The 15,486-nt window shown below is 39.1% G+C and overlaps 1 protein-coding gene across 1 annotated transcript in view; it reads right to left on the reverse strand.

Annotated features, from left to right (window-relative positions):
* Window positions 1–15,486, reverse strand: part of STK39 (serine threonine kinase 39) — a 413,881-nt gene that overhangs the window by 82,672 nt on the left and 315,723 nt on the right. Inside the window, exons 16-17 of the mRNA XM_006867035.1 lie at window positions 8,052–8,104; window positions 3,317–3,385 (exon numbers count right to left, since the gene is read on the reverse strand). Coding sequence (XP_006867097.1) covers window positions 3,317–3,385; window positions 8,052–8,104 — 122 coding nt within the window. The remainder of the gene's footprint in view (window positions 1–3,316; window positions 3,386–8,051; window positions 8,105–15,486) is intronic.

Here is a 15,486-nt window from a genome sequence, read left to right on the forward strand (position 1 = left end):
CAACGGAGAAAAGATTGAAGTTGTCAAGGACTTCATTCTTCCTGGATCAACTATCAACTCTCGTGGAAGCAACAGTCAAGAGATCAGATGACGTATTTTATATTATGGAAGATGAAAAAAAGCTCATATAAAAATCCATTCAGACCTCTGCATCTCACTGCTCTCAGGTGAGTTAGATGTTTTCAGCTGTCATCAAATGAGCCTGTTTCGCATTTGCAAATGTCCTTAGTATTTTGTAAGCTTGAAAGTACCTGTCCTCAAGAAGATTGGAATCTTACATTCAAAACAGCCTTTATTTCCAAAGTAATTGTTAGACATTTGTATATTTCAAAATGGGATTCGTTTTTTTATGGTAAGTATTTACTGGGCACCTACTAGGTGATACAACCATTTAGGGGCACTGGGAGCATACCCATTAACAAAACAAAAAATTGTGGCCTTCAAGAAACGTATGTATAAGGGAAAAGCTATATAATTCATAGCCTCTCAAATGGGTCGAGACCAGCTAGGATCATAAAGTCATGAAGAAGGCAGGGATTTGCTTGTGGGGTGCAATCTTAAGTAGGCTGGTTAGGGTAGGCCTCTTGGAAAAGGGACTATTTAAGCACATCCTAGCTCTGGTAGCATTGTTGTTGCTGTTGTTATGTGCCATGGAATCGGTTCTGACTCATAGCAACCCTGTACAGGCTTTCCAAGGCTGTAAATCTTTATGGGAGCAGAAAGCCTCATCTTTCTCCCGCGGACCTGCTGGTAGCATAGTGGTTACAAATCGGGCTGTAAACCTCAGGGTCAGCAGTTCGAAACTACCAGCTGTTTCATGGGAGAAAGATGAGGCTTTCTGCTCCTGTAAAATATTTACAGCCTCAAAAACCCTTTAAGGGTCGCTATGAGTCGGAACCGACTCCACGGCACATTAACAACAACAACAACAGTAGATAAGGGATGATGCATGTATCTGGAGAATCAGTGTCCTGTCGAAGAAACAGTAATGCTTCTGGCGTGTAGTGGCTGAAGTGAAGTGAGCAAGGGGGGGAGTAGAAGACAGGAGGTCTGACAGGTGGAAAGGGGACAGATGTGAAGGGTGTTATAGGCCACTGAGAAGTCTTTGTGTAATGTTGTGACTTCAGAACTGATACAACCTGACTTCATAAAATTGAGATATAATTCACATACGCTATTTTGAAGTACACAATTCAGTGGTTATGAGCAAATTCCCTAGATTATGTAATATTGTCCTTATTTTTCTGATTCCCCAAAGAAACCTTGTACCCATAAGCAGTCATTACCCCTTTCCTCCAACCCTTGTTGTTGTTAAGTGCTGCAGAGTCGTTTCCCACCAACAGCAATCCTGTATAGGGTTTCCAAGGAACGGCTGGTAAGTTTGAACCACCAACCTTGCAGTTCAAGCTGACTTTGCAGTCTAGTATATTATGTATCTGTGCATTTATGATGTATCATGCGTTTACCAATGGCATACTAGATACTGATTCTTTAGTCAAAATTCTAATCTCCCATTATAAACCCAGTTATTCTTATTTAAATAATTTGGTTTATAATGATCTATATTATAGAGCGTCTACTAACAAATTATGCTTAAAGTGAGTTGTTAAGTGCTATCGATCGATTCCAATCCATAGAGACCCTGTATAGGGTTTCCGAGGAACAGCTGGTGAGCATGAAACGCCGACCTTGTATCTCAAAGCAACTTCGCAGTCAAGCAGATTAACCCACAGCGCCACACCAGGACTCCTTAAAATGTGTTTGTTGTTGTTGTTAAGTGCTGTCGAGTTGATTCCAACCCATAGTGACCCTGTATAGAGTTTCGAAGGAGCGGCTGGTGAGTTTGAACCACCAACCTTGCAGTTCAAATGACTTTGCAGTCTGATGCATTAGTCCACCTACACCAGAGCTCCTTAAAATGCGTACAGCTCCCTAAATGTCCCTCTCAGTCACATCTTCCAGTATTGTTGGGAAATAATTTATTACAAATAAATTGGATTTTTAAAGGTATATAATGTGTCATTCAGGGGGAGCATGTCAATTTAAACATCGATTTGGGTTTTGATATTTTTGAAGAAAATCTTAGCATGCACAATCTCCTAATCAATAGAGTGTTCTTACAATTAACAGATCATAATTCTAATTAATATTATGTTAACTAATCTTGTTTACTTAGGGTCATCTTTAAAAATACCCAGGAATGGGCGATCTTATAAAATCTCTATTAATTTAGAAGCTGTTATGGAAGTATGGGAAGGAGCTCTGGTAGCGTAGTGGTTACAAATCGGGCTGTGAACCTCAGGGTCAGCAGTTCGAAACTACTAGCTGTTCCGTGGGAAAAAGATGAGGCTTTCTGCTCCCGTAAAGATTTACAGCCTTGGAGACCTTGTCGCTATGAGTCAGAACCAACTCCACGGCACATTACAACAACAAATGGAAGTATGGGGAGTCCTGGTGTGGCGCTATAAGATAAGCACTGGACTGCAAGGTTGGTTTGAACCACAAAGTCGGAGGTTCAAACTCACGAGTCGCTCCTTGGAAACCTATACAGGGTTGCTATGAGCTGAAACCAACTCTATGGCTCTTAATGACAATGACAACCATAGAATTATCTCTTGGAACTTTTCTACCTCCCTTGTCAAGAGGTTTAGCAGTATTTTTGGCTCCTATCAATATGGCTATATCTAGCAGGTCTCCCTCTCTCTATTAGCCATCTGTTCATATAAAACGTGGTAACAGGAGCCATAGTCTAAAAGTGAAGCATCCAGGTTCCTGCCCTGTCTCTTCTAAAGCCTAGCCCCCATGATAAACCACTGAGCCCCTAGGATTCTGTTTCCTTATGCAAAAAAAGCACGAGTGATTTTTAAGGCCCCAAGCTGAAGATTTCATGAAGAATACTGCTGAGGGCTGGGAAAACCAGCACCTAAATGTATCCGGACTGAGTCCAAAGAAAGAATAAGAAATTCCAGAGAAATGACCTCAGAGGTTTCCATATTTCTGTGCATGGAATTTGTAACATTTGGCTTGGATTTTGGGGTCCTACTTTTAGGTTTTTTGCTATATTGCCATAACTGAAGTCTCTCATCAAACAAGTGATGTGAAGATGCAGGAAACATACATACAAAAATAACAGCTGTCTCAAAAAAAAATTAAGCATGGTTTTTAAATGGACTTCTTCCTCCAAGATAAAAATTTAAGAAGAAATTTTCCAAAAATACATAGGGTGAAGTAGTTCCTTTATGAAAATTTTTGTTTCTAAACACATTCCCATTTGATGTATCAGGAAAATGATACTGCATACTAAAAGATGATTTACCTATAACTACATCATGACCATCGACCAAGCCCGCAGAGAAGAGTTCCTGAGAAACGCCATCTGCCGTATCTGTCCAAATGTGAAATGAATATGTATTAGTAACTATCAAATAAAAACCAACAACCCAGTGCAGTGTAAAAAATATTTTTTTCATTTACTAAAACCACCCACATGTGTTTTAATTCAACAATTTAAATTCTATCAGGAAGAAAAATCAGAGGCAACCAGAAACACATTTGCCATGCACAATTTCCAACTTGCTATTTATTGTGCAGAAGTTACACAAATTAATTTTTTTTATTTCATTTTTGGTGAAACAAGAAATGTTTAGCCTCTGCTTGTCATCTGAATTCAACTGCAAATGCACCTCTAGACGTTATTTCTGAGTTATGTCTTGCCTTTCTTCCCAAGGTTAACACCAGCCAACTTCAAACCTTTTCTATCATTAGTCGCTACTGATCCCGAGTTTAGATGTCAAAGGTTGAATGGGTGGAATCTGATGCACCTTATATTTGGAACAAACATTCTATGGACTGCTGGACTATTAAATGTATGCTGTAAAGAAATCCTTTTAACATGACAGTATCATTTGATAACAACAGATTCATCACCTTGGAAAATGTGGTTGAGCAAAATAATGTGGTTTCCCAATGATAAGTGACAGGAGTTAGCAATCTCATAAAAATGGGATTGAACAGACTGCAGCAAGTGAATAAAGCTTAAATGACTTAATTGAAAGGTTATAGATGAACATGATAACACGGAGACATCTTTTTTGCAGACTTTGTAAAAGGAAATCGATAAATTACAATGTGCTCAAAAGAACCACTACACACCTCTGTGTTTTACAAAGGGGATGACTTGGTCCCCATGACCTTCTGAGGTCCTTGTAAGCACACAGTAGTATAATAAGACAAAAACAAAACAAACAAAAACACCGCTCAGCAGCCAGTGACAATCCAGATGGCAGAGTGACCTAAGTGTCTCCTAAAGTCTGGGAACATTTGTTATCGAGCTGTTGAAGCAAACAAGCATCGAATTGAATTGCGGTACATCATGCCAATGGGCTGTCCTCAACACAGACTGGTTCCCGAGCTTCCTCTGTGTCTCTCAGATGCTATATAAGAGTGTGTGTGTGTGTGTGTGGACATGTGCTTGTGTAGCTGGAGGTACACTCATCTTTCACAGTTCTTGGGTTTTGCAGTGACACAGTAACACACCACTAAATGGTGTCTGATGATGATGCATCCACCTAAGATCATCTGAGTCATACTTTATATGCTGCGTATGCTCTTTCTGTCCTTCATATCTGGCTCAATTTCCCCAATCACCAATAAAAGCTTGAGATCCAACAGATAATATTTATACTTGCAGAAAAACTGTGAAACTCTTATCATTTTCCTGATCCATTTCATAACAAAGTAGAATACAGAGAAATAAATGAAAAAAACAAAACAAAAAAAGAAATCTTATTGAACTATGCAACCCCACATAATGTAGGCTTACCATGGATCTTGTCCAAGAGATTTTATTGCCACAAGTTCAAGAACCACCTTACAAGAGTCTCTTCATTATAAAATGATCCCAATAGCTTGGTACCCACCCCCACTCCACCCCCCAGGCAACACCACAATGAAAGGCTCTACTCTGAAACGGACTCATCTGTACAGTATCTGCAAGAACACTCAGCCTCATAAGCTGCACCTGCCTAGATGCCATCAGAATCTCAGGAAAAGACATAGATTGAATTATAGTGTCTATGGAAGCCTTTGGCCCACAGTAGATAACCTCTGCATTTCTAATGACTGATCATCTTTTAAATCATTCGCTAATCATGTGCTAACACCACCTCTCACATATTGATAATATCTTATACTTGAGTAAGGAGCCACAATAATCACTGGAGATAACTAAAAATTGAATAAGCAAACACAGCCAAACATTCCCAAATGCCTGAAGTGTACTGTGTAGCTCCTATTATTTTCAGGACTTCTAGGAAAAATATGAGTCCTATTGAAAGGACAAATGGGTCACAATGGATGGTCAAAATGAAAACTTACACGTTTATGTGGTTGTCATTAAGTCGACATTTTATATGCACATAGTCAGATATCAGTAACAGCTTCGAACATAGAGTTAAAGGTAACTGCTTCCTTGGTGATTTATTTTCCTTTTAACTACTTAAAATTCCTGGTGTCTACATAAGTTTATTTTTAAAACATCATGTATTAATGTTCAATTTGCAGAGCATGTTGCAAAAACAATAAACACAAAGGACTTATTATCGAGTGAGGACAGAAAATATTCCATATGCTTGTAATATACATTTTATGCCCTATATGCAATATTCATGTGCACATACAGTGCAAACATATGCACACATGGTGTGCTTACACAGGTTGGCTGCAGACAATGTCTGAAATGCAGACAGCATTCATAATCACAGAGGTACTGTGAGACACACACCGGGGGCTCAGTGCACAGCTGCCCCAAGAATGCCGGCAATCACCAGGAAGCTAAAACTTTGTTTTCTGTCTTGGCAACCAAAGCAGAAACTCTTAATCTAACAATGGCAAATGAAGCTGGCAAAGCAAACACAATGACCCAGGAATGCCGATAGGGCCATCATATCCACAAAAATCCTCACCTCAGAAATTCATTTCTTTGTTGCTTCTTAAAATTACAATTGATTTTTTATTGCTATAGGTAATTTTAAACAATCAGATGAAAAAGGACAATCTTAAAGAATCGATTCTTACAACTTACTATACTTGAAACATTTGTTATATAAGTACTAGATTTTTATCCCAGCATTGCTTGTTCAACTATTTATATTAGGACAAAACACAGGTCTTTGATAACAAAGATTTTGTTCAATGTTAGAGAATTTTTAAGCTGTCCAAGACGGATGTCTTCAGAATGAAAGCTCCACTGGCAAAGCCATTAGGGTCCTATTTACCTTTGTGAAAGGCATTCCATGTGCTATTTTTATACAAACATGCTAAGAGTCATTAAACCTTCCTTCTTGTAGAAACTAGAAATCAGGGACTCATGGGTCTATGGCCACATCTGGCACAGTTTGGTTGGCAGTGTTTTTTTACAAACTGAATGTGAATGCGTCTAGATAGGACTTTCTGGTTTCTAAGGAGCCCTGGTGGTGTGCTGGTGAAAGCTCTTGGCTGCTGTCTGAAGGGTAGGTGGTTTGAATCCACCAGCCTCTCCACAGATGTGGCAGTTTGCTTCATAAAGATTTCTGCCTTGAAAATCCTATGGAGCAGTTCTACTCTGCCCTGAGAGGTGCTGACTGGGAATCCACTCCATGGTAATGTAATGGGTTTGTCCTCAGGTTTCTTTAAGTTCCCAACATTCTTTCTGGCTCCTGTCAGCATCTGCGTTTGTTATCGTCACTGCTGATGGTGGTAACAGGGAGGTCAGAGCAGTTCACTGCCTGAATGAGATCAAACTAGAAATTCTTGAACAACAAATTTTTAGCAAATATAGCTTTTGAAATCAAATTAAAATGTATGTGGCATATTGGTATTTACAGTAGACAAATACAGAACTCTATAAGCTTTCAAATGTATCCTCATAAACATACAGGTAGTAAGCGTGGAAATGGCAGTTGTTTTCATGTACCTAACAATTTGAAGCCATGGGTCATGGAAAAGAATCTGAGCACTGGTATCTGATTTTTGCTTCTCCATGTTATTTTAGTTGTAAATTAAATAACAAATAGTAGAATAAATACATAAATTTACAACTAATCTTGTTATCTCCAGAGACTGTTTGTTTATGATATTTATCTGCTAGTTAACAAAGATTACTTGGGATTCTCCCACTACCAGTTTCTCTGCCAAGTATTGGGGATACCAAGAATTAATACATGGCTCTATTACATGGTGGGAGAGCTTAACGAGGGAGCAGGCAAATGTTTCAGCGGTTTTAGTAACTGTTTAAAATACTAAAACTCTATTCAGCTACCAGACTGGCATTGTTAACACCTACGATACCAGGGGTGCCTGCAGCATACAGAGCCACCCACACTTGTGGAACCTGAACTGAGAAGAGAGAGGGAAAAGTACTTTAGCGTTCTCTGTGGCACAGCTGGTTGCTGTCCATACCCCGTCTCAATACTCCCATCAGAACCTCCTTTAGGCCCGTCATTCCTTTGCCGGTACTTATTTTCATGGTTATGCTGCTATCTACACACATTCACACACTACAGCATGTGACTTTGGGACTTATGTTGTCAATCATTGCTGCTGCTGTTGTTAAGCGCTGTCACCTCAGTTCCAACTCATAGTGACCCTGTAGAGGGTTTCCAAGGAACGGCTGGGTGAGTTTGAATCCCTGACCTTGCAGTTAGTGGTCCAGTGCTTATCCTACAGTGTCACAATCAATAGTTGCTAAAATGTCGTTGAGACGGCTCTAACTCATAGCAACCCTGTATAGGGTTTCCAAGGAGCGGCTGGTGGGTTTGAATCGCCAACTTTGCAGTTAGCACTCCAGGGCTTATCCGATAGCCGCACACCAGAACTCATCAGTGGTTCAGTTGATAATTTCTACAATTTTTGAAAATCCTTCCTTTCCTCCCTGCCCACCCCTCTGCTCTCCTTCCTTCCTTCCTTTATTTATTTTAAAGCATTTTTGAACAGCAAATTATAACCACATGCTTGTAATCAATTTCTGAAATGATCTTCGTGGCAATAAAATAATAATTTCAATTAAAGCTTACCTCTTCCTGGAGTAAACTCAAATCGTATGTCATTAAGTTCCTTTCTGGAGTTTCTGAAATACATTATATATAGCACATTAGAATCTAATGAAGCAGAGTTTAATCAAACTGAATGTGTTCCAACTTTTATAAGAAGATACTAATATGTACTCAGCATTTTACAGTTTTGAATTACCTCCAAAATTTTTCTTAACTGGAAGACATAGATGCAGCAATAATAAAGGAAGGGATCGTTTGGCTAATTGAACTTACCTTAGGTAAACCTGTTTATATAAGCACAAAATTCCAAAATTAAAATGCCCACTTTATACAATCTGCACTAAATTAGTAACTTTATAGATAATTTCATAGTTAAGAATGTCAGAAGACTTTAAAATAAATAACACACTTCATGCAGCTTTCGTATTTTCCTAGGGGAATAATTTACTAAATGATTTTTTTTTTTAAATGAAATAAGCACAGCTATAGTTTATGACGGCAACTATACATTAAATCATGATCAAAAAGTCAGTAATAAGGCATGCATTCTGTAAGTTTACAGCATCTAAGTACAGGAGGACATCTGAATGCTGTAAAACAAATCACAGGATGCACAAAATAGAAGTATTAAAAACCTGCATAAAACTAGAAAATATACAGATATATTCAGTGAAAAAGTGACAATGGAGAGATACAGAACAACTAAATATCTAACCTATAATTTTTTTCTGTCCATATTAACGTCAGGATATAAAAAGTAAGGGGCAGTGAGCTATCTTTAGAATTTTTGAAATTCTCATAAGAACATTACATATTATGAGCACCGTCAATAGTGGCTAGAATGAAAGTTAATAAAAAGAACTTAAGAAATTGCAGTAGTTGTTGTGGTTAGGTGCCATCAAATCGGTACTGACTCATAGCGACCTTATGCACAGCAAACCCAAACACTGCCTGATCCTCACTATTGTTGCCACGCTTAAGCCCACCGATACTGCCACTTGGCCAATCCATCTTGTTGGGGGTCTTCCTCTCTCTCTTTGACCCTCTCTACCTTACCAAACATGATATCCTTCTCTAGTGACTGCTCCCTCCTGACAATATGTCTGAAGTATGAGAGGTGAAGTTTGGCCATCTTGCCCTCAAAGGAGCGCTCTGGCTGCACTTCTTCCAAAACAGATCTATTAGTTCTTTTGACAGCCCATGGCACTTTCAATATTCTCCTCCAACACCATAACTCAAAAGTGTCAATTCTTCTATGGTCCTTCTTATTCACTGTCCAGTTTTTGCATGCATATGAGTTTACTGAAAATACAATGACTTCGGTCAGTCGCACCTTAGTCCTCAAGGTGACATCTTTGCTCTTCAACACTTTACAAAGATCTTTTGCAGCAGATTTTTTGACTGCTGCTTCTTTGAGTGTTGATAGTTGATCCAAGAAGAATGAAGTCATTAACAACTTCAATCCTTTCTCTGCTGATAAGAATGTTTATTGGTCCAGTGGTAAGGATTATTTTTTCTTTACATTGAGATGTAATCCATACTGAAGGCTGCTCTCTTTGATCTTTATCAGTAAATGTTTTAAGTCCTCTTAACTTTCAGCAAGCAAGGTTGTATATCTGCATATCGTGGGTTCTTACTGAATCTTCCTCCAATCCTGATGCCATGTTTTTCTTCATATAAACCAGCTTCTCGGATTATTTGCTCAGCATACAGGTTGAATAAGTATGGTGAAAGAATACAACCTGTCACACACTTCTTGATTTTAAACCACTCAGTGTTCCCATGTTCTGTTCGAACAACCGCCTCTTGGTCCAGGTACATATTCCTCATGAGCACAATTAAGTGTTTTGGAATACTCATACTTCACAATGTTGTCCATAGTTTGTCATGATCCACACAATCGAAAGCTTTTCCTTTGTGTAGTCAATAAAGCACATCTTTCTGATATTCTCTGCTTTCAGCCAAGACCCATTGGACACCAGCAATGATATCCCTCGTTCCACGGCCTCTTCTGAATCCGGCTTGAACCCCTGGAAGTTCTCTGTCAATGTACGCTTGCAGCCGTTTTTGTATTACCTTTAGCAAAACTTTACTTGCATGGGATATCAAAGAGATTGTCCGATGATTTCTGCATTCCCTTGGGTCACCTCTCTTTGGAATAGGCACAAATAAGGATCTCTTCCAATCAGTTGGCCAGATAGTTGTCTTCCAAATTTCTTGGCAGAGATGAATGAGTACCTCCTGTGCTGCCTCACTTTCTTGAAAGATTTCAATTTTGATTCCATCAATTCCTGGTGCCTTGTTCTTTGCCAATTCCGTCAATGCACCTTGGACTTCCTCCTTCAGTATCATTGACTCTTGATCATATGCTACCTCTTGAAACGGTTGAACATTAACCATTTCCTTCTGGTATAGTGACTCTGTGTATTCCCCTTGCGTCTTCTCTTGATGCTTTCTGCATCATCCAATAATTTGCCCAGAGAATCTTTCGATAACGAAAGTTGAGGCTTAAATTTTTTCTTCAGTTCTCCCAGCTTGAGAAAAATTGTAGTAGGAAACATTAAATAGCAATTTTCACAAGAAATTTAGACATACTCCAAAGGATAAGTGCAGGATTGTGAACCGCAAGGTCGGTGGTTTGAGCCCACCAGCTGCTTCATGGGATAAGATGAGACAGACTTTTCTATTCTCTCAAAAGATTTAAAGCCTCAAAAACCCTATACTGGGTCACTATGAGTCAAAGTCAACTCCACAACACTTAACAATAACAACAACAAACTATTAGCTAAGGAGCTCTGGCACTACCATGGTTAAAGCACTCAGCTGCTAACCAAAAGGTCAGCTGTTCAAATCTCCTCGCTGCTCTACTGGAGAAAGATGTGGCAGTCTGTTTTCATGATGATTTATAGCCTTGGAAACCATATAAGGCAGCTTTACTCCATCCTCTAGGGTTGCTATGAGTCGGAATCAACCTGACCACAGCGAGTTGTTTGGTTTTTTAAATGATTAGCTTAGCTGCCAAGAGTCTGATCTCACCCTGTTGATTCCAGCTTTAGTACTCTACATCGCTGTAGAGTATCACGTGGTTGGCATGAACAGGCAGAAACCATGGCAACTTTCTATGGTTCCTCTTTTTGTTCTATGCCCTGACCTGGGTTCTTTATGTTTTACCACATCATGTAACAGGCTCCAAACTAAAACAAAACACACTGCCTTCCACTTAATTCTGACACGTAACCACCTTGTTGACAGAGCTGAACTGTTCCCAAAGGGTTTCAAGGTTTCAATTCAAAGCAGACTGCTACAGCTTTCACTCACAGAGCAGTTGGTGGTGCTGTTTGAACTGACCAACTTTTTGTTAGCAACCTAGTGTACAACCATTGCACAACCAGGACTCCTGGTTGAGGAGGCTTTGTTGTTGTTGCTAAGTGTCTCTAAGTTGCTTCCGACTCACAGCGAAACCTGTATAGGGTTTCCAAAGAGTGGCTGGTGTGGAGGCTTGGAAGGATGTAAAAACGATAGTGTCAGCTCAAAGACAGGCTTTCTCCTGAAAACCTAGAAAAGCTGACCTATGTTTAACACTTTTCTCAAGTAAAGGGTCAAGAACACAAGGAACACTCAAGTCCAGGCCCTGAGCCACTATACTCTTTAACAAAAAGCTTCTGGACAGTAGAGTGTGGTAAATGTGGTTCACTGTAACTTCAATATATCATAAATTAGGAACTACAGATTATATGTTGTGTATATGAGAGCCCCAAAAAGTTCATGGAAAACTGAATGAAAAGATAATTCACCTTAGTCCTCAAGCTACCATCTTTGCTTGACCAACAACACTATAATGGAAATATATAATATTTCCAAAGACTTTATGAAGTCCCCTCATATAATCTCATTTGATTCCAACAATCAATTTTTGATACATGTAAAGTAGCAACAACTTGCTTTCCATTTTTTACGTGAGCACATGCAATGGCTTCTCCAAGTTTAATGAGTGGCAGAGTGAGGACCAGCAATAATGTTGTTATTAGGAACAGTCAAGTCTGTACCGATTCATAGTGACCCTATGCATGCACAACAGAATGAAACACTGCCCGGTCCTGGGCCAATCTCATAAATGTTGCCATGCTTGAGACCATTGATGCTGCCACTGTGCCAATCCATCTCACTGGGGGTCTTCCTCTTTTTCTCTGACCCTCCACCTTACCAAACATGATATCCTTCTCCATATGGTCTCCATATGGTCCCTTCTGACAATATGTCCAAAGTATGAGAGGCAAAGCTTGGCAGCTGCACTTCTTCCAACACAGATCTGTTGATTCTTTTGACAGCCCGTGGCACTTTCAATATTCTCCTCCAAAACCATAACTCAAATGCATCAATGCTTCTATGATCTTCCTTATTCACTGTCCAATTTTCACATGCATATGAAGTTACTGAAAATAACCAGGTCAGGCGCACCTTAGTCCTCAAGCTGATATCTTTGCATGACCAACAATTCTATGATGGAAATACATAATATGAAACAGAAATGCTCTATTCCTCTCCCTTTGGGGACAGAGCAATATTCCTCAAGACTGTCCATGTGACCATAAAAAGATCATCTAGCAATCATTGCTTCTTAATAGCTTTGGCTCTGAGTGCCTTTAATATCAGAAAAGGTGGCATTAGAACAACGAGAGCAATCCAATAAGAAAAAAAAGGTCATCAGAGAGGCAAGATTTACAGCATATTTAATAATGAGATGATGGAAGGGAAAAAAAAGATAAAAAGAAATTTGATTCAGAACTAATTCATGTCACTGCTCCTCTTCCCTCTTCCTTTTTGGTCCGTCATTTCTAAGTTAATTTATTTTACTAAGGTCATGAAAGGAGATGTACAAGGGGCTTCAACAAGTTCGCGGACAAAAAGGAATGAAAAGACGATGGAATTATTTCACAAACTCTTTGAAGCACCTCCTTAACATATGTACCATATCTAGAATATCATCAGGCATGTCCAGATGCTTTAAATGTGAATTCTACAAAGTAATATCCAACTCCCATAATCCCTATCAACAGTCACTGTAGCTCAAGTTATGGAGGCTGCCTGGTCAAGCCATTCCATTATGACCATGAACCCAAACTATTCGCCTCTGAAGAGATCACAGTGACTGATTGTGAGCAGTAGACTTGTCCCATTGAGATGAAATATAGTTGGAAAGATGCCTAATTGGATCTAACAAGTGAAGGTCATCCTTTTATAAAGAAATCATCTCTTTGGATCCATATGCAGCACCTTGAATGGAAAGTCCATTTCCTTTAATTGACACGACACAGGATACTCTTGATTTCAGGGAACACTGAAAGCAGACATGACTTCAGACCTGAAATCAAAGTCTGTACAGTTTTATACAGGAAGAGTTCAAAACAAGAGAAACAGTTTAAAGAGTCAGACCTCCCATGGAAAACTCTTAGTAAAAAAATCTTTTAATTCTGAAATCTTGTAAGGTATAAATAATCCCTCATTGCTGTGCATATATTACACTGTAAATGCAAATGTCTATAGAACAGGATATCTTTATTTGCAATAGGTGACATGGTTTAGAATCATGAAATACACAGAAAGGTTTTCTGTGACTATTAGCCCTCCCACTCCAGTCACATAGCTACCCGCTTTCTCTTAGAGAAGCCATCAATGTTACATGCATTTTGTATATTCTTCCAGAGATGTTTTATGCATAGACAGATACACATATATATTCTCCCTCAGTCAGTTAATACAAATAGTAGCATACTATTATCCATCCATTATTCTACACGATTGTACCACCAGGACTCCTTGAGGAGGCTTAGCTGTTGTTAAGAGCCATGGAGTCGGTTCTGACTCATAGCCACTCTGTACAGTGTTTCCAAGGAGCAGCTGGTGAGGAGGCTTGGAAGTGGAAGGATGTGAAAACCACAGTGTCAGCTCAAAGATAGGGTTTCTCCTGAGAACCTAGAAAAGCTGCCCTATGTCTAACACTTTTCTCAAGTAAAGGGTCAAGAACACAAGGGACACTCAAACCTAGGCCTTGAGCCACTGTACTCTTTACCAAAAAGCTTCTGGACACTACCCTGGAAAATGCAGTTCATTATAACTCGAATACATTACAAGTTAGGGACGAACTAACCCTCTTTTAAACTCAGTAATGTATCTTAGAATCACTCCATACCAATTCATAAAAAGCTTCTTTACTCTTTTTATATACATGGCTATAGTATTCAATTGTATGTTTCAGGCTGTTTTTCTTTCTTTAAAAAACAAAAAAAAACCACACCACAGTTCTTTATCTATGGATGGAGTCCCTTACTGGTGGTGGTACAAACAGTGACTCTAACAGGAAGATTAGAGGTTCCAGTCTATCAGCAGCACTTTGGAAGACAGACCTGGAGAGTTAGAGAGAATAAAACAGCCTTTATGAACAAGGTGAGTCGCCATGAGGAAGAGTTCACTAATGGCAATTTTCTCTTTGTTAGTCTAGGGAGAAATAGTTTCCAATATTTTTCTATCATAAACAGTGCTTCAATGAATAATGTGCTTACGTAATTCTGCAAATGCGAGAGGTTTGCAAGAAGTTTGTGGAAAAATGGAATTGAAAGATAATAGATGTTTCCCCCCCATGAGCTTTATGAAGCCCCCTGATAAGTGAGACTATAAATTTGTAAGAATACATGTCTAGAAGTGAACTGCTTTGTCAAAGGAGACACTCATTGGAAATGTGACAATATTGCCAAATGGCCCATCATTTAACTTGTGCTGATCTGTGCTCTCAGCAGCCCTAGGTAAGCTCCATTGCAGGAACTCTGAATGAGTAAAGCTGGAAGAGAATTTAAAGTCACTGCCACGCTTCTCCCCTATCTACAGGGGCCACCACTACTCAGAACCAGCAGCTGTGGTCAGACAGAGCTTTGGGCCCAAGGTTGGTAAAAATTCAGATTGTTCAGAAAAGCTGGAAAATTACAATTTTATATTAAACTTCTCATTTTTAACTGCTGACAATTTTTTAATGTTGACCTAATTGATGTGTGGGCCAGATCCAATCTATAACCACTAGTTAGTGAGCTCTGATATAAAATATAACCTCTACTGATATTAAATGAAAACACATAAACCTATTTCTGAGGTCAGTAGAAATGATGAGACTTAGGTGTTCTTCTTTTAGAGATCTATTAAAAGGAATCATATAAAAGTCATATAAATAAATGCATATGAATGTGGAACAGTTTTTTATTTTTAATAACTGCTGTTTAGCATCGACATTTTTTTTTGTTTTTTTGCTATGGCCATTTAAAGTGTGTGAAGACCTGCTCTAAGAGACAGGCCTGTTGACGGCTTTCCTCTTGGCTCTTTGTGCTCACAGCAAGTCATACTGTGGACACTCAGAGAGGCAGCTGGTTGATAGTACGATGAGGACAAGCACAGAAGGGACATATAAGCC

Source organism: Chrysochloris asiatica, unplaced genomic scaffold (assembly GCF_000296735.1).
Source record: "Chrysochloris asiatica unplaced genomic scaffold, ChrAsi1.0 scaffold00099, whole genome shotgun sequence".
Lineage (NCBI taxonomy): Eukaryota > Metazoa > Chordata > Mammalia > Afrosoricida > Chrysochloridae > Chrysochloris > Chrysochloris asiatica.